Below are 26,008 nucleotides of genomic sequence, written 5' to 3' on the forward strand. Positions count from 1 at the left end.
GGTAGATGCTTACATCACATAGAAGACCGAAAACACGAAAAAAAATTTACATAATAGAGTAAGAATATTCTAAAATTATCAAGAACATCAAGAAGCTTCCTTGGCTCAGTCGGTAGAGCGTTAGTCTCATAATCTGAAGGTCGCCAGTTCGATCCTGGCAGGGAGCATCCTTTTTGCAATATTTTTTGTTTGCAGTGCACGTAGACACTTACTGATACATGGCATTGTAACTGAATCTCTCTTTTTGCTGTATATTGCCTACGCTATCGAATAAACTACGCTTCAATGCTTGCTATATTGGATCCTACTTCTGTTACTACAAGTTGACATTAAACTCTTAAATGCTTCCTATATTTGAATATACTCTGAACCCTATCTCAAGAATAATGACTGTTGTGCCAGAAGGGCTACAACTGTCTATAAAGATTAAGGTATTCTTGATGGCTAGATATGTCTGTGTTGTGCAACAACATGGACAAGTTATGATAAGTGAAGTGCATCTCAGCTATCTAAATACTGAGGTTCACCAGATGTGATAAGCGTTGTACAAGGTAAATTGCTACTTTGGCATTCAGAACTTAGTATAAATAGAATAACTCTTGTCTTCATCAATAAATCTTTAGTTTTTGTGTCTGATCTTATTCAAATAAGTCTTTTCTTGTTTTTATAATATCGAAGATTTTTTATAAGCTACAAATAATAATTTTTTTATTCTTTGTGCTTAACAATAGCATTTAGGATTACTAAGTGTATCAAAACTCATTATAAAAGGACCAGCCATCCATTACAGACTATATCATATAGAAAAAAAAATTCAGTACATATAATCCATAGAAAAAACTTAGCATCAATATAAATACACCGTAGAATAATAATGATAGTTGACCAACTTTTAAGTGGGAACATTATATTGGAAATGCATACTTCATGAGATAATCAACATTGGAGATGCTATTTTTAAGCGGAGGAATATGCATGCTTTAAATTGTAAATCTTATTATAATCGAACAAAGCAAGCTACAACTATCTAACCTTAAAAGCAAGATTCTCCATCATGTCAAGTATCTATTGATAACTTGACACCAGCAAGTTAATATGGCCCTTTTTGTACGCTCCGATTCTTAAAATGCTCGGTCAACACCCCTTACTAACTATTACTTCCGACTAAAAATTGAAAAAAAAATCAATTTTAGGCGGAATTTTCCGATTCAAAATCGAAAATGCTTTGATTATCAATCGTACCTTTCTCCAATCGGCGCTTCAGCTTTGAGATTGTATCCGTCCTGTACATTACTGATGGTATAGCACTGAAACATATATGAATGAGATATCAAAAAACTGTGCTGTATAGATGCATATATAGCGGCAAACTCCTAGATCTAATGGGGTTCATATATATCACGTTTTCGTCACAAATTTTCATATTATATATATTGTGCTTATTCTCGATTTCTAATCGGAAATTTTTACAAATTATCTCGTTTTATAGTTGGCAGCTACTAAGTGATACAAAAAACTGAAGTAGTGTGACTACAAGGTTCTTTGATCAAATTACTAGGACATGCACACAAATAGCAACTATCATTGTACCTGCATTTCCGAAATTTTCACTTTTAAAATATATATATACAAATATTTAATTTTTAAACATGTCTAGAAATAGAATAACTAAACAAAGAAAGAAAGACGAAAGTGGATCCGCTGGGTCTCTGAAGAAGGAACCCAGAACGTACACTATGGAATTTCAATAGCAAAAAAGAAGAAAACAAAAACAATTAGTAAAAAACTATTTGGCAAACATGAATGCTTCAGGGGTCAACGTGAATGAAGCTCGTCGAGCTGTTCCTGCAAGACATCCTCGCCCCTTATCCTCTGCTGAAAGAAACCAGCAAGAACCTAGTTCGTCCTCTGCCAACAATAGACCAAATGGCGGATCAAATGTCATTAACTTAGATGAACTAGCTGGAGATGTTGATGAGGAAGTCAATACTTCCCTCTCAGACAGATAACTTAAGTGGCAAGACCTCAGTGAAGTGCTTTTGAAGAGCTATATAGAAAGCCACGAATTGCATGGCCATGCCGATCCATGCCTCGATGCGCCGATAATTATTGGAACGAAGCCCCAAAGCTGCGATTGTACCTCCAGAATCACTTCATGGCCTATCTATGGCTTCATGATGTTTTGTAAATACAGACCAAAGGAAAAACTCCCAAATGTGAGAATTAACATTATGGAATAGAGCGATGTATTTTCCAAGTGGAGTATTGCTCGAGTCGCTTTTGATGTCTCAAATGGTGCCAACAGCAACTGTGTTTCCCACTTCTGCAGTGCATTTCTCCCTCTTTGAGTCTATGATTGACAATCGCCTAAATGCGTACTCATCGGTTTATGGTTTTGTTAAAGCAAACAATGCTAGTAACCTGAGACTCTCAAGCTATGATCCCAAAGTATGTACTTCACTTATCAGTTGAAATCATGTTCTTCTAATCGGCTTCTTGACTATATCAGTTCAAACCTCTTCCATCTTCGTTTCACGAACTGGCTGTAGTTTATCAAAGAGTTAAAAAACACTCAATTAATAGCGTATATCGTCAACATGATACGGAAAGAGATTGCAGCTGCTTGGCATGCAAGGTAAGAAACTGTCCTTTGAAGAGTACAACAACTAATCAGAATACAACCAGGGGGCACCAAGAAAGGGAATCACAATGGATGGAAATTTCCAACAAAAATGATAGAGATCTAGACAGATTGATATTGTTGATAATGGCAATCCAAACATCTTTCTCACTTCTGAGGCTGAAAAAGCAAAGTTTGGTGACAAAGCAGATGTCGACAAATATGATCGAGCAGAGGCTGCTGCGACCGAGGATGTAAATGTTTTGTTTATATTAGACAATTCCAATGCTCACATTTATATCATCTTAATAGTGTCTTCTGGAAAATTTAGATAGCGAGTTTCAAGCTCTCAGCAATAACCGCAGAGCTATCAGCAACCGCTTTGATGAAAATGGTAAATTATGAATTCATCTTTCATTGGACGTTATCTAACCCAAATGGGATTGTCTCCTAGGTGTCTTCAGTATAAGTTGTGCTCGTTATGGAATTGTTGAAAGACTATTTGATATTTTTGAGGAAGAAGGGTAAGAGATTAGTCGACTGTGGGTCTAATTGTAATTAATCTTTTTGTGGGAGAAAGTATGCTTTGGCTGGTGCAGAACATGTCATTAAAAACTTGGAAGAAGATCAGAAGCTTCTGATTATGTATGATGTAGCATGCGCATGTAGAGAAACTTTCAACGTAAGTTCCTGTGGCCTGGATTATATGTAAACTCAATATACTGATTGCAATTACTGGTCAAAAGAAAGCTTTTCCAGAGCTTCAAAGCGAGCGTAATGTGTTGCATGCGGTGAGTACTTTTCATGCGTACGCACATAATAGTGCTGCTTGCCAAGCCAAAAACAACCCCAGGTATGTGGATCATGCACTAGGATTAACAGTTAAGACCTTCAGTCTTGATGATTGACATTTTCATGCTCTAAGAGCTTCTTATTCATTGCTCTAGATGGAGAAGGAGCAGGTATGTCAGGTATGATCCAAAGGCATTATTGATGATTAATGGCTTTTCAAGAAAGATTTTGGTCGTTTGCCAATCATTTCGTCGCGCAAATCATGTCGATGACCAAAGCTAACCGTAGGGCAATGACTATTGAATTGGCTGAGGCATATTGCGTAAGTTGACTAATATGTTTATTTAAACAGTAACACCACGTAATTTACGTAACTCATAGCAAATTTGTTGGTGAAAAAATACGACAAAGCAATGGACACTATCAGACAACTCAACATGACCAAGAGTGCCTACAACAGTTTCGAAGTACAGTGGAATAGCCACAGAACTGCGCTCGCTGTGCCCTTTTCCAACGTGAGGAACTCCCAAAGGCTACATGAAAGGGCTGAAGGAAATATCTTGCTTATGAACGATATTAAGCATGAGTATGCAGTGACAGCTGGTCAACTCATTTTCCTCAACTCAAGAGATTCGCCGTAAGATATTGCATGATATTTTTGAGCCAACAAATTAATCATTTGATTTTGATTTAGTATTACTAGTGGCTATATAACTGGCTTGACGCGTCAGTTGGAAGCAAAACTCAATGAACTCGAGCGACTATTTCCTCAGTTAATTGTCCATGGAGGAAGGCCGACAACCTTTGGACACACCACAATGCAGCAATACTTTGATGCAATCAAAGATGAATGCCACAAAATATTGGTTAAAATCTTAAGACAACTAATTTTTTCCATTCTCATGAACGATAATGAGCTTCGTTGGCCCAATTCGACTGGTAAAGAAAAAGCAAGATACACCAAGCCGTTTAAATTGGTTTTAACCAATTTTCTTAGGAACTGATAAGGCTGCTAGGCTGCTAGTATCCATTGCCTCCTCTACAAAGAAGGTTGGATTAGTAGTAGATAGTATTAGCAATTTTGTCGATAGAAACTTTGGAGGTAAGCTCTGTTGATTACCAAATTTTCTAATCAAGAGTAGGATTTCTCAATCTTTCGCTGACATATTAGGGGATCCCAGTAAAAAAGTGCCCAGTGTCGCAATTGAGCTGCAAATGCTCAGAAACAATGAAGATGCTGATTTCTTGAGACTGTCTCAAGGAATGAAAGACTGGCATACCCTTAGAAAGTGTGTCGAGGAAACATCCATTCTTGTTGTAAGTGTCAGATACCAAATCCATTCTGCAGTTAATCATTTCTGGTAATATCGTAGGAAGAGGCACAGAGATACGAGCAGAACTTAATCGCTCGTATTGATGGCATCTATGAAGCTGCTCGCCAGAACCACTTGATCAAGATAGATTACCTCAAGTGGGTATGGCTGTATAAAAAAAACAAATGCCACTTGATGGAAATCTTGAAAAAGAATAATCCACCAAGGTACAACCCCGAGGCAGGAGATGATGATATGGTAGTCGTTTGCTTTGCTGACAGAAGTGATGTCAACCTGTTCTCGCCCAGACCACTTGCTGATGACCGCGTAGATGAAGAAGGCATTGTTGGCAGTGATAATAATGGTAGAGACGATGAAGTTGATGATGATGGTGAAGAGAGCGATGGTAGAGACGATGAAGTTGATGATGATGATGAAGAGAGCGATGGTGGCGAGGATGATCGTGGTCATGGTGATAGTCAAACAAATATGGCTGACAGCATAGCGTCTACACTAGCCTCAGTTATGCTCGAGCAGCCTACTTAGTGGCTCTATATCATTATTCAACCTTCAATCTTCTACTACTAAAAATAAAGTTTTATCATCATAATGACTATAGATCTAATGACAGACGTAACATATATATGAATTACTCTCGCAAAACAGTTGACAATTCTATTTCTAAATGACATGATCTTCATCTGGGGAAATAATACTATTACGTCTTGTTGAGCTATATATGATACGTGTTCCATAACCAGATAAGAAGTTATAATTCCATAGGTACAGACGTCAAATTAATTCATCAGAAGAGACAACAGCCCAGTATAAGGAACACTATTAGCACTCTTCATTCCCATTCTCACTTGCAGTCGTTTACATACATGGTGTACCTTTCTGTGGCTCGCCATTGAAGGAAGTATTGGTTCCGCTTATCTTACAAAGCAATTGAAATTGCTTTTCTTTAGATACGACCATGTGAAGCATTAATATCGACAAAAAAAAAACGTCTTTTCGTTATAATGTAGTCTAAAATAATTGTATTTGTGGTCCTGGAAATCATAGCGTATATTATCATTGATACTAAAGTGATAATAATGTTTGGAAACATTTCAATGATCCAGCAACTTGGTTGTATGCATAAAATAACAGTTACCTTGATCTGACAACCAGTTCATAGAATATTGTGATGTTGTAAGCGTTGTTATACGAAGTTTAATTTTTGAGTAGGTCTTATAACAATATCTTAACATTAGCAAGCTTCCTTCAGTTCGAGTTATGTAAATGTTCTGCTTCCAAACCTTTCCAACAATAGTTATGCAGCTGTAAAGAGTATATTAGTCCTTTTAAGGCCTTATGGGAGTTGAAAACCCAGAAAAAATGACGAAAATTGTAGCCAAAAGAATCGCTTTGTCTAGCAATGATAAGATCAAACAAAAAATGAATATAAGCTATTATAACAGAGCAATCATCATCATACAACATTAGGTTACAGGGCAACGACTAACGTAGCTAAAAAAAAAGCTTATTAGGATACAATCAAGTAAATTTTAGCTAAAAAATCTCATTTATTTTTTTGCCACAACTGATAGAGCGTCCGAAGTAAATTTAATTCTTATTAAAGCCGCTAGTTCGATTCTTTGCATCTAGTCTTTAACTCGTGGTAGTGCTTGTAGATACTTTTTTACCTTTACCTTGTCAGGAACCAGATATGCACAGACACTGCGTGAAATCGTCAAATCAACATTGGGTCGAGTTGGTGTTCTAAACAATAAACAATAATTTTCTAAATCAATATTCATTCACTCATTGTGACGAAACGCAATGCAAAATGGGCAGTGGATGCGAATAAAATTCAAATCAACATGTCAAAATTGATTTATTTCTACAATTACATGTTTTTTAAATGATGGAACTCCTTGGCAGTGGTTAGCCATCGCTGATCAGCTAAAGAGAAAAAAGCCAAGAAGGAGACAAGGCAAGCGTCCCAGATGTGATCCTTGGCGTTATTCCATGACTTGAAAAACATTTTTACAACAGCAGAAGGTGGTTGATAATTGATGAGAAGATAGGCTTTATTCCATTGCTTGGCAAGGAATCTGTGTTGATGAGGTCTGATGGTTTTCATCAATTGCTTATGGTGAAATGCTGCTGCGTTGAGTGATTTTTGCTCTTTGGAAGCGAGACAATGAACGCTGAATGCGTAGCACACTTGCATGATCTCTATCTGCTTCCCTTCAAGTTCGGTCGTTGGATAGTTGGCAATAAGCTCGTCTACATCTTCCAGTACAAAATTGAACGTGATCAATAGGTCTTTTCTTGTTCTTCTCAACAGACTCATGGCCTTTTTGATCAACAACTTTCTGCGTTTCTGAAAGTTGGGATTGGGAGCGTAGACTTGAAGCTCCTTGACCTTTTTGGTCGAGGCCGACGCTTGTTTTGCGTTGCTCTCCTCGGCATCAGATGCTGATGTTTGGTTTGCATCGTTGGCAACAAAAGCTTCCTTCTCAATCGACGGCCCATTAGTATTACTTACTTCAGTAGCTTTGTGTTTGGTGGCCATTTTATCCTTATTATGCTGTATTTCTTAAAATATTGAAATGGATGAGGCTCCTTCCAACTTTACTACAAGCTCATCAGTGACAGGCATCCCTAGAGCAACATTGTAGAAACCTGAGTCAAAGTGACACAGCTATTGTGTTTAAAGTTCGAAATATATCCATCTGCAGAGATGATGGCAACATCCTTGGATTGAGCGTGAGTTGTCTACATGTAGTAATTGCATCAAATGAAAGAAAATTGTCCATCCTCTGCAAGCACTGCAAAGCGCCATCGTATTCTGTATCTTAATCTCTTTGGTGAAAAACAAAATTAGTGTACTCCGTAGTGTTACCTTACCTGCCAACATTAAAGTTAGTACTTTTTCAAATAAAAGTCTGATTGAATCTTCTCTTTCACAACAATTACCATGCGCTACACACCAACAGCCAAACAAGATACAGATAATCTTAGAAGACTATTTGACGATGTCAGTAAGCTTGTTAGAAATTATGCAGACCAACACCAAGAGCAAAACAATGATATTGCTTGCTTGGTCGCCGGCCATCTCGTTAAAGAGAACATGGCTGATTTTACCATCAAGGTTGCTCCTGCCAGCAGGAAAAGAAAAGCAATCAGTGGCTATGACATGTTCAAGCAAGAGATGATGCTGCAGACGAGTAAGGTGTCCTCTACTGCTAGCACGGGAAAACCCAACGATTTACAAAACTTGATGGCCAAGTATGCGGAAGCCTGGAAGGCGCTCAAGAAAAACAACCCTGACAAGGTCAACCAACTAAAATTGAAAGCCGCAGAAAAGACCAAGGCTAGGGATGCAGAGCCCATTACCACCGGAGGAAGACTCGAAGTCTACCATAATGATTTGAATACCATCACTAAAAGCCTCGTAGCGATGTTAGACAAATACAATTTTCATTCCGTCTTATATCATTATACAGAAACTGATAACGACTTTATGTATCCTAGTGATATTTTTTTTTAATTCCAGTAGGTAATTCAATGATCTGTGTCATTCTGAGAGAGCTGACAATGTGGATTCTGTACATAAAGTATTAGGGTATCCACTGGACTTAGGTTTGCTGAAGACGTTTATGAAAAGTAAGTGGGCTTGACTGGAAGCTGGTCAACGATTATATCAGACCCTAAAATCCAATTAGCAATGTCTGAGGCCTCATCCGTCCCATCAAGTCCCACTGCTGGGAGTCCTGTCCAGGAAGATTTGGCCTTAGGCGTTCACGCTGATAGAGCTGAACGTCCGCTTGATTTGCCTGCCTCTCACAGATGGAGCCACTTCTTTCGAATTTGCTTCCCAACGGTAACGCTCCTGCTCGTTCTGCTCTTGCATCTACGTCTGCTACTGCTTTTGATAATGACAAGGAATCACTGATGAAAGCGGAGTACCTCAAGAGTATTCGTGAGATGGCTACGCAAATGACCTGTACGTGTATTTGTTCCTAATGATTTTGTTACAGTTCATCTAATTTTGATTATTTTTCATACATTTAGCGGCCCTGTGATACTCACAAGTTCCTTGGACTGACCTGCTAAAAAATAAGCATGCTAAGCTTTATCTTGTCAATTGGCCAGAGCATAGACACCCAGATACTGAGGTGGAAACGTCTCCTTTCCATGAACTAACTGGGATGGCAAATTTGGATAATTTAAGTTTCTGGTTTATAAAGCTTGTGTATGAAGGCATGAAAAATGGCCCAATAGCCATTGTACGTAGACATCAATAAAAGGAAAGTCCAAGCGCAGTTGGCATTGTACGCACATTGCCCAACTTTACAACATGATCTACATACTTTCCCTGAATGGCATCGTAAATTCATATCATAGGCTGGATTAGAGCGATATATAAGACTTATTATTTCACCGCGTCTTAGTTTGAAGGTCTCAAACTAGAGACTGATCCATTATAGAAGAGGCTTAAACTAAAGGTTGTGTCATGAACTAAGCTTCGATCTGGTACCTGGATCTAGAATTATGCAGTCCAAGTGTTATGTCTAAGTTGTGCTTATGTCATCTCGTTGTTCAGGATGTAGGAGTACTAATTGATAATCATTAGTAATCGATTAGTCATCAGTAGTAATCACTATGTCATGCCAAGCTTTATGCAACCTTATCATGTCAAGTACCTATCAACATCAAGTATCAAGCCAATGTCATAATTATGTAATTATGACTCATGTTTCAAATTGCGATTCATAATGTTTACCCATGCTATGCCCATGTCTCGGCACTTATGTTGGCACCTCCTGTCAAGTATAAATACCATGTCCCTCTCCCCCTCCATCCTTTCCAGTTGTAGATTAACTTATATATTTTATTCTCACGTACTTCAAGATAACCGTTTTGTTAAATAAATCCTCTGTTGAAATCAAGTTCTTGACAGTAATGCTTTTCTAGCAGTTATGACTTTCTCCATTTCATAGCCAATGCTTGGAAGAGCTGAAGCAACAAAAATAGCCTTCTTGGTACCATCGTCTGTAACACCTGCAGCTCTGAACAATTGCCTGAGTCGATTGCTGATTCCCTCAACATCTTCACTGATTTATCGGAAATAAATTATTTACAAAAAAGAGTGTGAAATTAATCAGGTAAAGAATATCGTTTATTACATTGGAGGTAAGAGGGTTTATGTACTATTCAAATTGAGGAATTTGATGTGAGGATAAGGTAGTAGATGGGTTGGTTTGGGTGATAGAATAAAAGATTGGATCTATTATCCTGAACATGCCATGATACGGATCGTAACCGAGTCCTGTTTCATGTCAAAGTTTATGATCTGATGTGATCTGTGCTTGAACTGATTGTTTCTACGCATTTGGAAAACCGATTTAGAAATGATACATCACTCAAAATCAAAAAACAATTTGTACATCCAGGTCCTCATAGGTAAAAAATATAGAACCATGTAAAACTAAAATATGTTTTAAAATTGTGATATTGGACCAACTTCTAAGTGGGAACATTATATTGGAAATGTCTGTTTCATGAGATAATCAACATTGGAGATGCTATTTTTAAGCGGGGGAATATGCATGCTTTAAATTGCAAATCTTATTATAATCGAACAAAGCAAGCTACAACTATCTAACTTTAAAAGCATGATTCTCCATCATGTCAAGTATCTACTGATAACTTGAAACCAGCAAGTTAATATGATCTTTTTCGTTCGCTTCAATTTTTAAAGTGCTCGGTCAAATGCATGCTTGTGCGGTGTACACATGCAAAGGCTAAACGGAGCTTCAATTTATATTGTTCTGAATGATGAACCATAGGATTCCAAAATCTATCGACCATAAAATTACGCGTTTCTTGATAGTAACCATCCCTTCAAACTTATATAAAGCTTGTAGAGAATTGCAAGGAGAATACGATGGTATTTATATCAAGTCTCTGATGTACATTGCTCACCTGATATTTGATACGATTGTTTTTACAATTTTTCGACTGCTTTCTAAAGATTAATCAGTATCTGTTATCAAACCATTTTGTTAAGCATTACTAAACACTGTAGACCAAAAAATTTCCTATCAAATGAGCTATTGCCTGAAGCTCTGGCATAACTTTATCATGAAATATTGACAACATTGTCCTGACCAAAAAAAGGTCACCCCGTTTTTTGGCTTGCTATCACAGGTAGGTTCTGAAGAAAAATCCATGATTTTGCATGATACCCCTTTTAGGCCATATCTCGACAAATAATCATTGGATTTGCACAAGACAAAGACCATACAATAGTTCTATGTTATATCCATTATAATATGAGAGTTTAAAGTACCAGGTGTACGTCCCCTTCATAAATTTGCTGAAAATCATATATTCTATGAGCTACAAGCAGGGGATATTCAACTTTTTTTCTTATTTATCTATAATAACCATGCCATCTTATAGAGAATTGAAAAAGAAACAAAAGTTATTAAGTTTGAAGCTCTCGTTTACTTGGTAAAATTCAGAGATATGGCCCTTTGAAAATCGGTCATTTGGAACATTTTCCCTCATTACTTACTGGCATCACTTTCCATAACCTCACATCAAACATGTCCTATTCAAAAAAAAAGTACCCTCTACAACTTTCACTACACATACATACCACATTCATATAGTAATTTAAAAACTTTTACTAGCAGCTTCTATTCAAAATTTTCTATTTTCTAAAATCTCCTTTTTCTCAACAACCACTCTACCTACAACAATTTCAATTGCTCCATCGTTTAAAGGGCACCGGCGGGGTCTTAAATCGACCAAAAACGTCGAAATCGGGGTTCGAAAATTTTCTAGACCGTTTTTTTTTTCCTTTTGTGGATTTGCTCATCTAAAATTTCATTGATCATAGTATTATTGTCGTCAGAAACCCATTTTTCAAGTTAATGCATCTTTGTTAAGGGTAATATAACTATAGAGAAACATAATTGCAGACTTTTCGACTATAAATATTGTACTTTGATTTGAAGTTTGATGCAGTAACTTACTGGCGGTATGTTGTTGTTGTTTAGGATATAGATCATCTCTGAGAGGCAAATGTATTAGGCGTTGTATATTACATAAGAGGATGTGAGAATAAGCTGAGAAGCATAGTAGAAGTGAGAGGTCTTTATTCAAGCAGCACGAAGGAACATGAGTGGTGCCATCAAATGGCTAATCTATATCCTGGTTCCTGGAGAGTGGTAGCCTATGGCCTTTCGTCCCTGGAAGTGGGTTTCAATTCCGACAAATGTTCTTCCGTCAAAGCTATTAGGAAGAACATTCTATCCTGGATCATCTTTGTTGTTTATCCTTGACTGGCGGTTCATGAGTTCTTATGCAGTACATTCTCGTTAACTGGTTCAAGGCTTATACAATTATCCCGCATTCAAGATCAAGGTCCTATTGCTGCGGCACTGTCAAATAACTGTAAATACCTTTGATATCTACACTAGTTTTGATCCCTATTCAATCTTGGAATAACATAATAAATATATTCAGTTCTAATTGTATTTACTCTGTCTATATTTCGTTATTCTAAACAGTTGTAGTCATTTATTGATTGACCTCAACGATGATCTTCTTGCTTGATTAACCTAAGAGAACCGTTCAATTTTGTGTTCATGATTTGACATGAAAGCATTCATCTTGTTTGGTTTTCAAATGCATATGTATCTCGGTTGTGGAAGCACTAGATACAACAGATTTGCATTCAGTGATATATACAGTCTGAAAACAATAATTGAGGCAAAAAGAATTAGTAAGGCCCGCCATGGAAATAACAGCTGCAAAATCTATCTGCATGCCCTACTACTGTACATAGTATAGGTATAGCAGAGCCCTGAATCGAGAGAATTCTGATGAATTAACAATAGGGAGGCCGGTTTGTGCAATATAACTTTTATAGCGAACAAGTGTTTGAAAGAAGCATTTGTTTTCACTGTGTATTGTACAGCAGATAAATATTGCTGCCATTTGAAGAACACAAAGTTATAATAGTAGCAACTGTTACTAAGAGACAGGTTTGTCAATGTATGAGGTACATGCTGTTAAGATTACAGAACAAATGGGTCATTATAGTTGAATATTTTGCAGCCCATTCAAGCTGAGTCGTCTACAACCATGATGCTCATCGTATTGCACATTACGGTAATAATGTATATAACTCCAAAGGGACAAATAGTGTCAATGTGCATAAAGAATACCACGAGAATAGAGTATGATGCAGGTTTAATTGATTTTGTTAATTGTCAATAAAGCATGTGCTATGTTTGCGTCTAAATTTACATTGCCTGTAATACCTCTGGTTTGATTGCCCTTTTTTTTTTATAGCAGGTGAAATTGAGCAGCCCCACGTGCTCTCCTTGAACTGTGCTATAGTATGTGTGGATATTGATAGTTATAGAACACTTCAAAATGACATCAAGATCTGCAGTAGTAGGTTTGATATTCGTCATCGCCTTGTTAATTGGATTTGAGCTAATGGCGAAGGGATCGGCTGTGGTTAGTGTATTTAGGCTTTTTATTCTAGACTCAACCTGCACTAAAGTTTTAAGCATTTCTTGAAGATCTACCTCTTTTGCAAAAAAAAAAAAAAAAAAAAAAAAAAAAAGCGATGGTTTATGTTATTATGATGTTACCATTTAGAGAAATGATATTTTGTTTTTGGGATTTGAGACGTAAAGGGTCACCATCCAAGCCTCATCACATAACAAATAGGCCACAACATCAACAACAATAGTCATTGCTTGGCGAAAAAATATAGCTTTATATGATAATAGATTCTCTTTTTTTAGGATGGTGTGTATATGTGTACGAATAAAAATAGAACTACAGGTGTAAATATTAAATTAACTATCTAAAGAAAGGTAGAGAAAGCAGTTGCCACTAGACACAACAACATGGTGGTTCCATACATGATAACATGTTGGTTGTTGGCCTCAGATGAGCTACTTCCGCTTTGTGAGCTAGCAGCATTTGCTTCATAGATATCACATTGTAATTGAGATGGAGCTGTGTAAGTGACATTGTTCAATTGTGCTGCAATCTTGAGAGCGTTTCCCTTGTTGTAAAAATCAATCTCTAAAAAGTTGGGTTGACGACCAAAAGTCTGTGTACATGTTTGAGCTTGCTTCAAAAGGGATGTTTCACTGTTGGTAACATTGGATGTTCCTTTTTGTGGGATCTCAATCATGGTGGTGCCCAATGTCAATGTGCCGTACAAGAAATGGTTCATCACATACATGGCTTGTGTTGGATTATCAGGTTGAGCAGGTCTGTCAATAACGCAACTAAATGCTGATTCGTTGTGATTATCATAGGGTGTTTCAAAGACAAAACTCCATTCGGGGAGAAGCCTGATTTTTGATGGATTGAAGAAAAAAGGGGTAATCGAGGTTAATATCATAATGACCCACATCACATAAAGACGCCTTTTGTTTTTTTTTTTTTTTTTTCACTTACCATGGTAATGCAGTGGTATCAGTTCCTTCATCCATAAAGTTGACAACTCGTTTTCCACTGGCAATCATTTGAGCTAATGTTGGCCAAGTAAAGTTACCATATTCCTGTACATGAGCGTATTCAGCCAGACCACTGGCATTATAAGCGGCAGCAAATGCGTCGGGTTTGAATCCACCAAGGTTATTCCACATGATAGTAACAACTTCATTTGGGTTATTCTTGACCCAATCTGCAATGACTTTGAGGGTATCCACAGCAGCACCTGCGTTTAATATAGAACATGATGTATGACAGAGTTGGATGCTGTCAGCTGTAGAGCCGGCAGTAGTAGCGTTTGAAGATTTGATGGCTGATAATTTGAGGCCCCTGACACCATCTGTGAGTTGTGTATTTACAGGGCAAGCTTGATTAGCTGCTGGATTGGCCACATAACCGTAAGCGTTGTGAGTTAAGAGGTAGGTCAATGTGTTATAAGGCTTATCACAGAATTCAGCATGGCCATTACAGACTTGTTGAGCATTCACAGCAGCAGACGCAAATGCTGCAGCAATGGCGAATATTGATAGTGATGAAATATACATGCTGTTGATATTGGGAAAAAGGAAAGAAAAAAGAGTAAAAGAAGGACAAGAAATATAAAACTAATTTATAAATAAGATTGGGAAGTTTATTTATGGATCATCGTTGTCATACTAGAAAAAGTCCGGTTTAATTTTTGCAAACAGGCTATATATAGAAGGTACTCAATCATCATTTAGATCATCATTTGAATCATCAGTAACGTCTTGGTTCTTTCTCTTCTTGGCAGGGCAGGTAAAGATAAGTAGTGAGACATCCCTACTGTTATCTGTGTGGGCGTCCCTTTACACTTTTGGCAATCTCAACCCACGCTAATGTACCTTGCCAAAAGCAAGATTCTGTATCAAAAACATAGCTTGCATTTCGAGACATCGACAACAGTATCCCCGAGCAAAGAGTATTGTGAGTTCTCAAAGTCACCATGCGTATCCATTTGCCTCGCAGTGGTTGTCTGTTGTATTTTCATTCCAACCTGTTTAAAGAGCAAATGCTACCAAATCTCTGCTCATTGCCGAGATTTGAACACAAACATTAAGGTCGATAACTAACAGCCACGACAAGTCTACAATTTTGTATATAGACATCTAGGAAATAAAAGCAACAGCTAAAGGGGGAAATACAATGACAATATATTCATGGATGAAAGCTCCATCACACGCTAATTTCGAGACGAACAGCGCTTTCAAGTAACAGGGTCGGTCGCAAAGAAGATCGAGAGCGGTAGTCAATTCAGGCCATGTTTGAGAACAAAAACCACATTGTTGGCAACACCGCTATTCCAGAATTTAGTAGGCTATAAAAATCTGCCTTGTGGTATTTCGCATGTCATGCTCTTCAATCGCTTGACTGCAAATCCATGCATGAATAATCATTTTCTGCCTTAAACTTGCTCCATAGCCATTTATCCATCTTTCGAAACAAATATAAAGCTTAGCAAAAAGAGGGCTGAGTGGGGTTCGCATCATATATATGTCTAGACTATTAGGCACAATGACGATAATGAGAAGTTTTGATTTCCTCACAAAATGCTGTATCGCGTTGTTCATCAATTTGAGCAGTTTTTTTTTTTTTTATCTTATTGCCCAAGCTACAACATGTATCCTACACAACATCAAGTTGATTACACCAAATTACCGTTTTGACAGTCTATTTTCAGATCCTCCAAATCGAGAAAACATCGGCAGTGCGGCCATTGCATTCAATCGGGAACAATCTCTCGCCGGCTATTCAATCACTGGTGGGATGCTAGGAGAGGATCACTTGTATTTTGCATTTTTAGTACCTTCCGTGCTCTTTTGTTCTAAATGATTTCCAACAAAAAAAAAAAAAAAAAAAAAAAAAAACTATAGCAGCAGTGATCTGTCATATTTCGCTTCACCACCAACGCCTCATACCGACCCTGAAATCAAGAGCATACAAGTAAAAGCTAGATCAGTATCAAGTCCCTGGAAAATGTCTTGTTTGTATATACTCTCATGGAATTCGGGTACGAGGTTCGATCGCAGACAGACAGACGTTTGTCCTGATGTGGCAATCATCAATGCTGTTTATGTCATGGAATCATTGAACTTTTGTACCTCATTACGAAAGAATACGCTTGTACCTGAAAAAATGTGCTGCTAAATAGTGTGTTGACATACACTAAATCTCTACAGGCTTGATGCTACAACAAACCGCCATTCTATTCTCCATGAGCCATGCGTGACAACCCATGGACGACAACACATTTGATGTGAATTGCTTACCAATGTTGACCCTGCAATCGACCAATGTAGCCAATAAAAGTACCTATGAAATTTCAAACTCGTCGAGATATTAAGAGAACAGCAATTTACTCTTTCAGGCAACCTGTTTCTGTTTCTGTTTCTCTCTCTCTCTCTCTCTCTCTTTCTCTCATTCTCGATTCCTCATCCCAACTTACCATGCGCTCCATGTCGCGTTCTCTATACCAAGCGCAGTTACCATCGCAACATTTATATACCATGACAAAGCAACCATTACTGGCGAGATACTGGATAGAATCCATTGTTGGATTTCGACTTGTTTCCAATGATTTGTATTACTGCCTGAAGGATGGATTCGTTCTTTACAAGTCCGTTGTCAATTTCTTTGTGTTTAGAATAATCAAACAAACTAACTAAAAATCTTTCGTGTATTAGAATTGTCGAATTTCTAGTTCAACATGGACAATTACCTGATAATTATAATATCTTGAATGATAATGACAAGCGCCCGGTAAATATAAATAAACAATGTGTAGAATGGGGGGGGGGAGACGATAGGAGTGAGTGGTAGCAGCGACAGAGGAGAACGATGGAAAGAGGGGATGGATGGAATTTAACCATATAACTCAAATACACTCACTACAGCAAGATCGAATCAACCTGTTCTTGCGAGCAGCAAAAGATGTAAGTTTTTGTTTAATTGCATGAAAAATACAAACATGACGCACTGAACCATTATAATGCTAATCAGTTTGGTCTGCAATCGTCCGACTTGTTCACTGTGGATGATCTAATGAATGGTGACAATATGAATACAGTAATTATCTCAATTATCATACAAAGAAAAAGGGATTTCCCTTATATTTACTTTCTTTTACTTTCCACTTAGGTTATTTCAACCATCCTACTCTTTGCGCATATTTATTCTTGCAAAAGGTTTGCAAGCACATCACCGGCAACCACTGCAACTGCCATTACGAAACCAACAAGATCACAATCACATACCATCAGCTTGAGCACGCAACCACAGACTCTACACAGATCAAACAGTGAAACAGCGTTACAACCTATAAAACCAGCAAGAATGAAGCATAATTACAATACTAACTTAACAATGCCTGCTAGAGAGACAGCTGATATCAATCAGGATTGTGAGCAGCAGGGGCTGTATCAGGAGCATCATCATCAACTAGCGATGCTGGAGCAACACGATAAAGAGGAGATGTTGGATGTGGATAAGGAGGATCAAGAGGAGCCCAAGATAGCTATACAGACACGAAGCGATGGCACAAACACTGCTGCGATCAAACAGCATGATACAATATTACCACCTACCTCGCTCTGCAATCATTACAACAACAAAGCGCTTCCTAGCTGTCCGCCTACTACATTGTTCAAGAAATCAGGACATGGCAGATCGTCGTCTACCTCTTCTTCCATCATGGAGAGAGTGTGGGGAGAACCACCCTTTGATATTCAAAGACCTAATTGCGTGCCTGGATTCGGTCTTTTTGATATTACAACGTTTAAAGACGATCCGCACGAGGAAGATCAAGACGACGGAATGTCGATACAGAGCTTTTTGGATCCGACACTTGATTTTGATGATGAAAACGACATGTACGATACAAAGCAAAGCCATACACCTTCATCTTCTGGAGACAGTGGATATGGCACCAGACGTAAAAATAGAAGAAGATCGTCGTCCATCCAACCGCAATCAACGAAAACTATAGAAACGACAACGACGACCATCACCAACGGCAATAAGGTTCAGAATTTATTTGAGGCTTTATTTGCTCCTGTAACAACACCACCACCAACAGCACCCTCACCCCCATCATTAAAAATACATCCAGCAAGCTCTAAAAGTACCGCTTCTTTAACCGGCACCACCAGCAGTCGAGGCAGCAACAGAAGTAGCATCACTAGTCCAACAAAAAAGCTATCTCTCTTGTTTTCAAAATCCCGTGCTAGTCATCAACAACAGAGCAAGGAACCCCATTTTGTCAAATACCAGACTTGGTCTAGCAACAACGATAAACACAACACATCGTCTTCGCCTTCGCCTACCAGCACGAGCGCTAGCAACAGTGGTAGCATACGGAGACCTCATGAAGAGCATTTGTTTAAATGCAGTAACAATGTTATCATTGAAGAGGAACTACTACCACCCACCATCAAGATACAAGAGCCAATGACAAAGCGATCTTCCATGCAACCCAGAGGCAGGCGACGTACAGACGCTGCATCGACTCGAGTGAAATCAGAGATCATGACACCACCTTCTATTATCACCACACCATCCCCTACACCAGCATTACCAGAATCATCGCTACAAAAGCATGGCCGCTGCAAGTCCATTGGTTCGTTCGACTTGCTATCTCCTGCAACGCCCAATACAGCCGTATCCTTGATCTCTCCTATCGTACAAGAAAACAGCAATATATTGGATCATTGTGACCAAGAGGGTAATATGATTGCTCGTTATGTAAGTATCTACCTTTTTTTTTTCATGCAGATCAATGAGCTAATTGAAACGAATGGTAGAAATTGGGTAATGTGATCGGAAAGGGTCATTTCGGCACAGTTTTTAGGTACGTCCAGCTCTATTTTTTTTGACAGCTCTCATGCACACACACACACACATACATAAAATGAGCTGACACAAACAATTACACAGGGCCCTTGATTTGATGTCTGGCAAGACAGTCGCAGTAAAACAGATCAACCTGAAGGATGCGCGAAAAGCCGACATTGAAGACATGATGCAAGAAGCTTCTTTATTGAGTTCATTGACACATGGCAACGTTGTAAAGTATGAAGGGTTTATTCAAACACAAGAGCACGTGAACATTGTTTTAGAGTATGTGGAGAACGGGTCCCTCTTGCACACACTTAAGCATTTTGGCCATGCTTTGCCAGAGCATTTGGTGGCATCGTATTGCCATGATATTTTGCAAGGACTCGCTTACCTGCACCAACAAGATGTCGTGCATTGCGACTTGAAAGCGGCTAATATACTCACCACCAAGACCGGCGATGTCAAACTGTCTGATTTTGGTGTCTCGTTGAATTTAAAGCTAAAGAACCATGAAGAGAACCTAGTTTCTGGAACACCTTTTTGGAGTAAGTCTTTTGTCGGGAGTCTCGTGTCAAGCGGGGGATGCTTACCATTTTGTGTGTCTATAGTGTCGCCTGAAGTCATTGAGCTTAAAGGAGCATCGGTTCAGTCTGATATATGGCAAGTAGACGACTGACATGATGGATCGCATGAATCTAAAAGACTGACAATGAAATACAGGTCATTGGGATGCACTGTCATTGAACTCTACACAGGCAAACCACCCTATGCAGACTTGCTCACAATGACAGCTATGTTCAAGATTGTTGAAGACGACTGCCCTCCTCTACCAGAAGGCATATCCGATGTACGTTGTGCTTGCAATGGGCCTAGAGGAAACTCAAACTAACAGATGGCTGTATAGGATTTTAGGGATTTTTTAAAATTATGCTTCAAAAAGAACCCAGTTGAAAGGCCAAAAGCCATTCATTTACTGCACCATCCTTGGGTATCACAGAAAGATAGAAACGCAGCATTACCATCGCCCAATACCCCGTCCACACCTACAACAGCTACCACTACAGCACCAAACAGCACCATACTGCAAAGCTACCTCAGGAAAGCCGTAAAGAAAGATGTCAGTCTTATGCTGGACATAGATCCCGTGTCAAAACGTAAAGACTCTGCTGCCAGCGTCATATCTCCCATCAGCAATCTATCATCTCCCATTGCACCGTATGTAAGATCTTTTGACCATACACATGTCATGGTCAAAATTACATTTGCAGAAGGTAAAGTGTCCTTTTTCATGTAGGTAGAGAGGCATGAAAGCTCATATGTATACACCAGGATCTGGCCCCATGTGTCCTTTTTGTAAAGAACGAAATCAAGAAACAGCCTCCATGTGTACATCTGGCTGTGGACTTGTATGTCATCCTCCTTGTTTTGAAAATCATGTGGTAGAGTATAGAAACCATGAGTTGGCATGATGGGCTCAATGTTAACACCACGCACACACGATCATTTAGCTCAAGACACAGTCCATCAGAGGCATAGCTCCTGGGAAATGCCCCGAATGTCTTGCTACTACCAACACATCCTCACCCATGGAACCAACATGTCCCCATACAATGCTCCATACTCGCCTTGCTCCTGCTCCTATGGCAGCAGCACCCAAACCAGCCGCCTCCATTTCAACTCAGCTCACCAGCATCTTTAAAAAGAAGGAAAGCAAAAAGAGCAGCATGCATGGATTTGACGATTATTCCAAATACATGAAAGTCATGAATGCAAGAAAATCTACTCAACCATTAGGATCTTCCTCTCCTACCACGCCTAAAAGTAGCTCAAGCAAGACATGGTGGAAAAAGAATAGCAAATAAACATGTGGATACTTTATGTAGTAAATAGATGGGGTTCAATAGTTACAGTCGACTTTGTTGATATGGATTAGGAGAATATCCATAAAAGATGGGACTTGTTGCAGACGCATTGAATGGCAGAGGTTGTGGTTGTGGTTGCATGTGTTGCGGGTGAGGTATTTGCGTTGGGTATCGAAAGACTCTGGTTCCTTGGAAAGCAGGATGTATTTGAGATTGATGAATGGTAGGTTGTACTAATGGAGGCTTGCTATCATTGAACGGGTTCATTGTATATTTGAATGAGGCGAAAAGAGAAAAAAACAATGAGAAACAAATGCTGAAATGATGAAGGAAAACTATGACTGTGTGGGGAAAACACAAAATGTCCCTGTGTAACTCGTCAACAAGAAATCACATTGAGCTTTACCAAGCGGCATGTAGGGTTTATTAGAGCAAACTGTGAGTTTCAACGCAGCGAGCTTATTATTAATAGAGTAAAATGTCTGATGGTGTTGCTGTGGGGGTTTGATAAGTGTTATAATTTACAAATGTGTGTGTGTGTGTGTGTGTGTGTGTGTGTGTGTGTATATGGGTACTTTAAATTTAATTGCTGTCTTGGTCTTCTTCCTCTACTACTGCTGTTGTTCTAGGTTCTCCTTCTCCATTTTGTTCCTCGTCGTCCGATAAAAAGAAATCATCATCCAGATCAAAGGCATCTTCCAGATCAAATAACATGACAATCACAAACAGCATGGGTAATACTACTTTGGGTCGCATTACTTGTCTTGTAAACTGAACTACGATGCTTCCAAAATAAGAGGGTGATTGTAAGATGGCATTCGGTGTGGAGGATGTGGATGCCGCCGCTGCTGCTGCTGCTATCACTCGTGAGCTCACATACTGATATGGAAATAGTGAGAAGCCTATCTCGTTGGAGGACATGATGCGAAAGATGAGAGAGAGAGAGAGAGAGAGAGAGAGAGAGAGGGAGGGAGAAAGAAAAACGAGAGAAAGAGAGTCGAGAGAAAGAGAGTCGAGAGATATTTGTGACCCCAACGCTATCATGTAAAAAAAAAAAAAAAAAAAAAAAAAAAAAAAAAAAAAAAAAAAAAAAAAAGATATTTCGGAGCTTTGTCAATGTGGTGCTCTTCATGAGATCAAGATATGGTCTATTTATGTCTGGTGCAAGCATTCCAAGCTGTAATGTCTTTTTTGGCTGGCATTAGTCCATGTTGATATCAATGCTATTTTATCACTCGATTCATGTTGATTTACTCTATGAATACGAGATCAAGGTGCTTGTCAGCTGATGTGATCACTCGACATCAAGATACATCAGTGGGCCGATCGGTGCCTTTCGTTATGATTCACAAAAGAGGAATTTATTTATGCTATACTTTGTCAATCATGCAAATACTATGAAACTATATATACTTAGGGTCTAATCTTAACTCTGACATAGGGAACATCAACATCCTCATCATCGGCGTCATTCACACAGATTTCAAAGATCAACGACTTGACATGAGGAGGAATAGGCTTCTTGGAAACAGTTTCAACAACCTGAGACAACTTCATGTTGAGTCTCTCAGCGGCCTTCTTCTTGTTCATAAAGAACGAGTACAGCATAGAGACACCTGAAGACACCATGGTCACTTCCAGCTTGTGTTCATTCTGGAAGTAATCAATGAACTCTTGCAATGTAATGTCCTTGTCAATATCGAAACGATCCCACAAGGTAAACTTGATGCCGTTGTATTCAATTTGTGGTGCCGCAATGGGCTCAGAGAAACCAAAGAAGGGCAGTGCCAAATTGACAAAGCCGTTCTTGTATTGCTCCAAGTCCTTCTTGCCGTCAATGATCTTGTAGAGTTCAAGACAGACCAAACCAGTGACCATGGCAGTGGTAGTAGCAATAGCAGGGATAATCTTACCAGCAATGAACTTGGTCTTGTAGCGATCAGCAGGTGTAATACCATAGTTCATGGCACGCAAGTTGGATGCAGCAGTGATGAAGTCAATGTGGTGGTTGGAGTCATCGTCCTTTTCGAATTCGGCAGGCTGCAAGCGGAAGTTGCCTACACTGGAAGGAGAAGGCAAGTTGGCAATGACTTCATCCAAGCTATCGCTGCCAGAATCGTTGTCCACAGTTTCGTTTTCTTGGACTTGGATCTTGACACCTTCCTTGGGCTTGAATTCAGGCACAATGATATTGGCAAGCTCCTTGCGGAAATAGTCATCACTGGTTTCCTCCTTCAATCCGTAGTTGAAAGCGTGCAAGTTGGCAGCGTCAATGATGAAATCGAGATGAGCACGGTTGTCTACATCAAATGTGAGAGGGGTAGGGGCACGCTTGGGACCAGACCAGAAGCGTTGGCCGGTAGATGTCACAGCATCAGGGGGAAAGTTGAACAAGAGTTGACGGATATTGTTACTGAACAAATCTTCAAATTTGAAGCGAGCCCATGCAACACAATCAGCAAATGAGTTGGGTTTGTCAGTGGTGAGGCAGTTGTAGACAGTTTCAATAGTGTCCTTGCTGGTACCGCCTTGCTTGAGAGTGGCTTCAATAAAGTTGGGTTGAGTCAAGTACAGGTTGACATTATCAGCAGGTTGTTTAAAGTAGCCCTCAAACAAATCACGGGCCCATTGGATGGTGTGTTCAATGGCGTTAGGGAAGTTTTTAAGCGTACAGATAGGAATAGACTTCTCTGGGGGATCTTGAGAGGAAGAGTAGGATTCAGTCAAGAAGGGGATAATGACCTGTGTGTTACCCTTGGTACCCAAAGTGCCTGACTCCAGCAGTGGTTTGCGATAGTACACACAACGTCTGTCCATGTATTTACGTGCTTCCACGTTATCCAAAGCGTTGGTAACACCATCCAAAACTTCAAAGAAGTCATCATCGTAGATGTTCTCCGTCTCAGGGCCCACACGTTCTTGGTGAATAGTGATCTTGCCATTCAAATCAGAGTTCATCTTACTGACAGCAGCAGAGGCACATTCAGACTTCAATTTACCAACATCGCCGGCTCTAAACAGGAATTGTCTGTTCAAGTTACTCTTCTCAATGGTATCCATATCAGTGATGGTCAAATGACCCTTGGGACCTGAGCCCAAACCCATCATGGCCCAGTTCTTGAGCATTTCACAGCCGATTGCACCAGCACCAACAAGGAATTCGTTGGTATTAGCAATCTTTTCTTGGAAAACCTTGCCAAAGACAGCGATTTGGCCATCGTAGCGAGAGCCAGTAGGAGCACACAATTCTTCGGTCAAGAGCACGCTAGTAGGAAGCGCTTCAAGTGCATCAAAGTACATGTATTGCTGGATGGGGCTGAACTTTCCACTGACACTCTTCAAGACTTCTTGAGCAGCTAAACCACCAAAGACAGCGACCATGGGAGAGAGTTCACCCTGAGATTGGTAGGCCACCTCCTTGATTAGCTTTTCATCGAGCTCAGGCTTCTCGTCCACAGAAGCGGCTAAAGCCTTGGTTTGCTCAAACACTTCATTGGCATCTTGTTCATTTCTAGGCTTGGGATAACGGCCATGCTTCTCAACAAAGCCAGACAAAGCTTGGAAAGCAAGATGTAATTGCATGGGACGATCGAATTTGGCGAAATCAGAGACCAAGAATTCGGGCTGGGTGAGTGATTCATTGAAAGACTTGAAATCAACGTATTTAGGCATCTTGACTTGTGTGAAGAGACCGCCATTGGTGTAGTCACCGAATGAGGAGGTATCGCCAATGCTGAAACTGTAAGGACCGAATACCTTGACTTTGCGAGGTGTAATATCGTTCAATTCAGTCATGCCTTGAATCTCCTTGAAAGTAACATAGTCGCCATCTTCTAAACCATGACGCACTTCATCCAAACAAGTAACGATGCCCTCTTCCTCCTATCATGCATGTGTTTAATCACTCCACACCCTCCATGTAAATACACACATGTGCTGATCTACTCACCTTGGAAACGTTGGCAATCATACCGTGCAATGGCTCTTCACCAGTAGTATCGATAATTTCAAACTTGGATCCAAAATCATTGAAAATACGACTACAAATGCATGTCAGTCATTTCAGCTCCCCTCCCAAGCAGCACCCAACAGCTAATACTACTACTACTACTCACCCAAAGAGACCACGCACTTCAGTAGAGATAAAGTGAATGTTGTTGGCGTGGCAAATTTCAGAGATGGCCAATTGCTTGGATAGTGGCATTTCAGTAATGACAACCACCTTGTATTTCTTGAGCACTTCTTCAGTCAATTCACCTTCCAAGAGATGAACAGGGACATATTGGTTCAATTCAGCCAATTTGGGTTGAGTGACCTTGGCACGAGGTTGGCCAACATCTTGTTCTGTTAAATAGAACTGTGCAAGTGTGTGATGGTGATGGTTAGTTCCTGCTGTATGCGTGCGTAGTTTCACTACAAAAGTACCTGAGCAGATAAGTCTGTGATTTCAGCAGGTGCAGGATCCCAGAGAGTGACACTCTTGACACCAGCTAAAACAACGTTTTTGGCAATCTCCACACCAAGACCCTTGAGGCCAACAACTAAGACATGAGCAACACTCATCTTTTTCATGGCCTCATGGCCTAAAACGTAGCTAGATAAGATGAAAAAAAAAAAAAAAAAAAAAACGCGTGTCAACAAGATGGAGTTGGTCAAGCATAGAGTGATGAGGACTTACAGCTGACGAGAATACAAGCCCTCATCAATGGTTTGCTCAGAATCAACATTCATATTAGACATTTTTATCTTGTTTTTTGTACAAATATACAAAGATAAAAAGAAAAAGTAAGAAAAAGAAATGCGAATTTGGCTTTCATTATAAAGCAAAAAATGAGTGGTGTCTAGAATGTGCGAGAGCTAATTACAAACCGCTCGCCCATAACTCTCGGTCCTCTCTCCTCGCAGCAACACAAAATGTACGTCATGTCAATGCTGTGCTCTCCCTCCCCCTTTTCAATGCGGTGTGTCAGACAAAGGTGTTCCTAGCAATGACAGCCAATGATGAAAAAGAACGTAATGTCGAAAGCCCTCAAGCTTATAAA

General features: G+C 39.4%; 8 protein-coding genes and 1 non-coding gene across 9 annotated transcripts; 5 read left to right on the plus strand and 4 right to left on the minus strand.

Moving 5' to 3' along the window:
• Window positions 1-94: 94 nt before the first annotated feature.
• On the plus strand, window positions 95-167 carry ATC70_012867. Its single transcript has one exon. It is a non-coding gene; the product is annotated as a tRNA-Met (tRNA).
• Window positions 168-1,799: 1,632 nt separating this feature from the next.
• ATC70_012868 (uncharacterized protein) lies at window positions 1,800-2,009 on the plus strand (the record flags this gene model as incomplete). The annotated part of the gene is made up of 1 exon (XM_064832037.1): window positions 1,800-2,009. One exon carries the CDS (start codon window positions 1,800-1,802, stop codon window positions 2,007-2,009), a length of 210 nt encoding a protein of 69 aa, XP_064678317.1.
• Window positions 2,010-3,825: 1,816 nt separating this feature from the next.
• On the plus strand, window positions 3,826-5,271 carry ATC70_012869 (uncharacterized protein; the record flags this gene model as incomplete). Its single annotated transcript, XM_064832038.1, has 5 exons — window positions 3,826-4,049; window positions 4,107-4,351; window positions 4,410-4,514; window positions 4,584-4,729; window positions 4,786-5,271. 5 exons carry the CDS (start codon window positions 3,826-3,828, stop codon window positions 5,269-5,271), a joined length of 1,206 nt encoding a protein of 401 aa, XP_064678318.1.
• A 1,345-nt stretch (window positions 5,272-6,616) lies between these two features.
• On the minus strand, window positions 6,617-7,288 carry ATC70_012870 (uncharacterized protein; the record flags this gene model as incomplete). Its single annotated transcript, XM_064832039.1, has 1 exon — window positions 6,617-7,288. The coding sequence occupies one exon, from the start codon at window positions 7,286-7,288 to the stop codon at window positions 6,617-6,619; it is 672 nt and encodes a 223-aa protein (XP_064678319.1).
• A 405-nt stretch (window positions 7,289-7,693) lies between these two features.
• Window positions 7,694-8,266, plus strand: ATC70_012871 (uncharacterized protein; the record flags this gene model as incomplete). Its single annotated transcript, XM_064832040.1, has 1 exon — window positions 7,694-8,266. One exon carries the CDS (start codon window positions 7,694-7,696, stop codon window positions 8,264-8,266), a length of 573 nt encoding a protein of 190 aa, XP_064678320.1.
• Window positions 8,267-13,612: 5,346 nt separating this feature from the next.
• On the minus strand, window positions 13,613-14,798 carry ATC70_012872 (uncharacterized protein; the record flags this gene model as incomplete). Its single annotated transcript, XM_064832041.1, has 2 exons — window positions 13,613-14,111; window positions 14,218-14,798. 2 exons carry the CDS (start codon window positions 14,796-14,798, stop codon window positions 13,613-13,615), a joined length of 1,080 nt encoding a protein of 359 aa, XP_064678321.1.
• Window positions 14,799-16,778: 1,980 nt separating this feature from the next.
• ATC70_012873 (uncharacterized protein) lies at window positions 16,779-20,966 on the plus strand (the record flags this gene model as incomplete). Its single annotated transcript, XM_064832042.1, has 12 exons — window positions 16,779-16,888; window positions 16,956-17,031; window positions 17,166-17,204; window positions 17,272-17,337; window positions 17,410-19,011; window positions 19,071-19,117; window positions 19,204-19,649; window positions 19,713-19,764; window positions 19,825-19,951; window positions 20,009-20,375; window positions 20,434-20,543; window positions 20,613-20,966. The coding sequence occupies 12 exons, from the start codon at window positions 16,779-16,781 to the stop codon at window positions 20,964-20,966; spliced, it is 3,396 nt and encodes a 1,131-aa protein (XP_064678322.1).
• A 582-nt stretch (window positions 20,967-21,548) lies between these two features.
• ATC70_012874 (uncharacterized protein) lies at window positions 21,549-21,887 on the minus strand (the record flags this gene model as incomplete). Its single annotated transcript, XM_064832043.1, has 1 exon — window positions 21,549-21,887. The coding sequence occupies one exon, from the start codon at window positions 21,885-21,887 to the stop codon at window positions 21,549-21,551; it is 339 nt and encodes a 112-aa protein (XP_064678323.1).
• A 492-nt stretch (window positions 21,888-22,379) lies between these two features.
• Window positions 22,380-25,706, minus strand: ATC70_012875 (uncharacterized protein; the record flags this gene model as incomplete). The annotated part of the gene is made up of 5 exons (XM_064832044.1): window positions 22,380-24,848; window positions 24,916-25,006; window positions 25,082-25,323; window positions 25,392-25,560; window positions 25,645-25,706. 5 exons carry the CDS (start codon window positions 25,704-25,706, stop codon window positions 22,380-22,382), a joined length of 3,033 nt encoding a protein of 1,010 aa, XP_064678324.1.
• Between the last annotated feature and the right edge of the window lie 302 nt (window positions 25,707-26,008).

Source organism: Mucor velutinosus (assembly GCF_035048745.1).
Source record: "Mucor velutinosus strain NIH1002 chromosome Unknown tig00001569, whole genome shotgun sequence".
Lineage (NCBI taxonomy): Eukaryota > Fungi > Mucoromycota > Mucoromycetes > Mucorales > Mucoraceae > Mucor > Mucor velutinosus.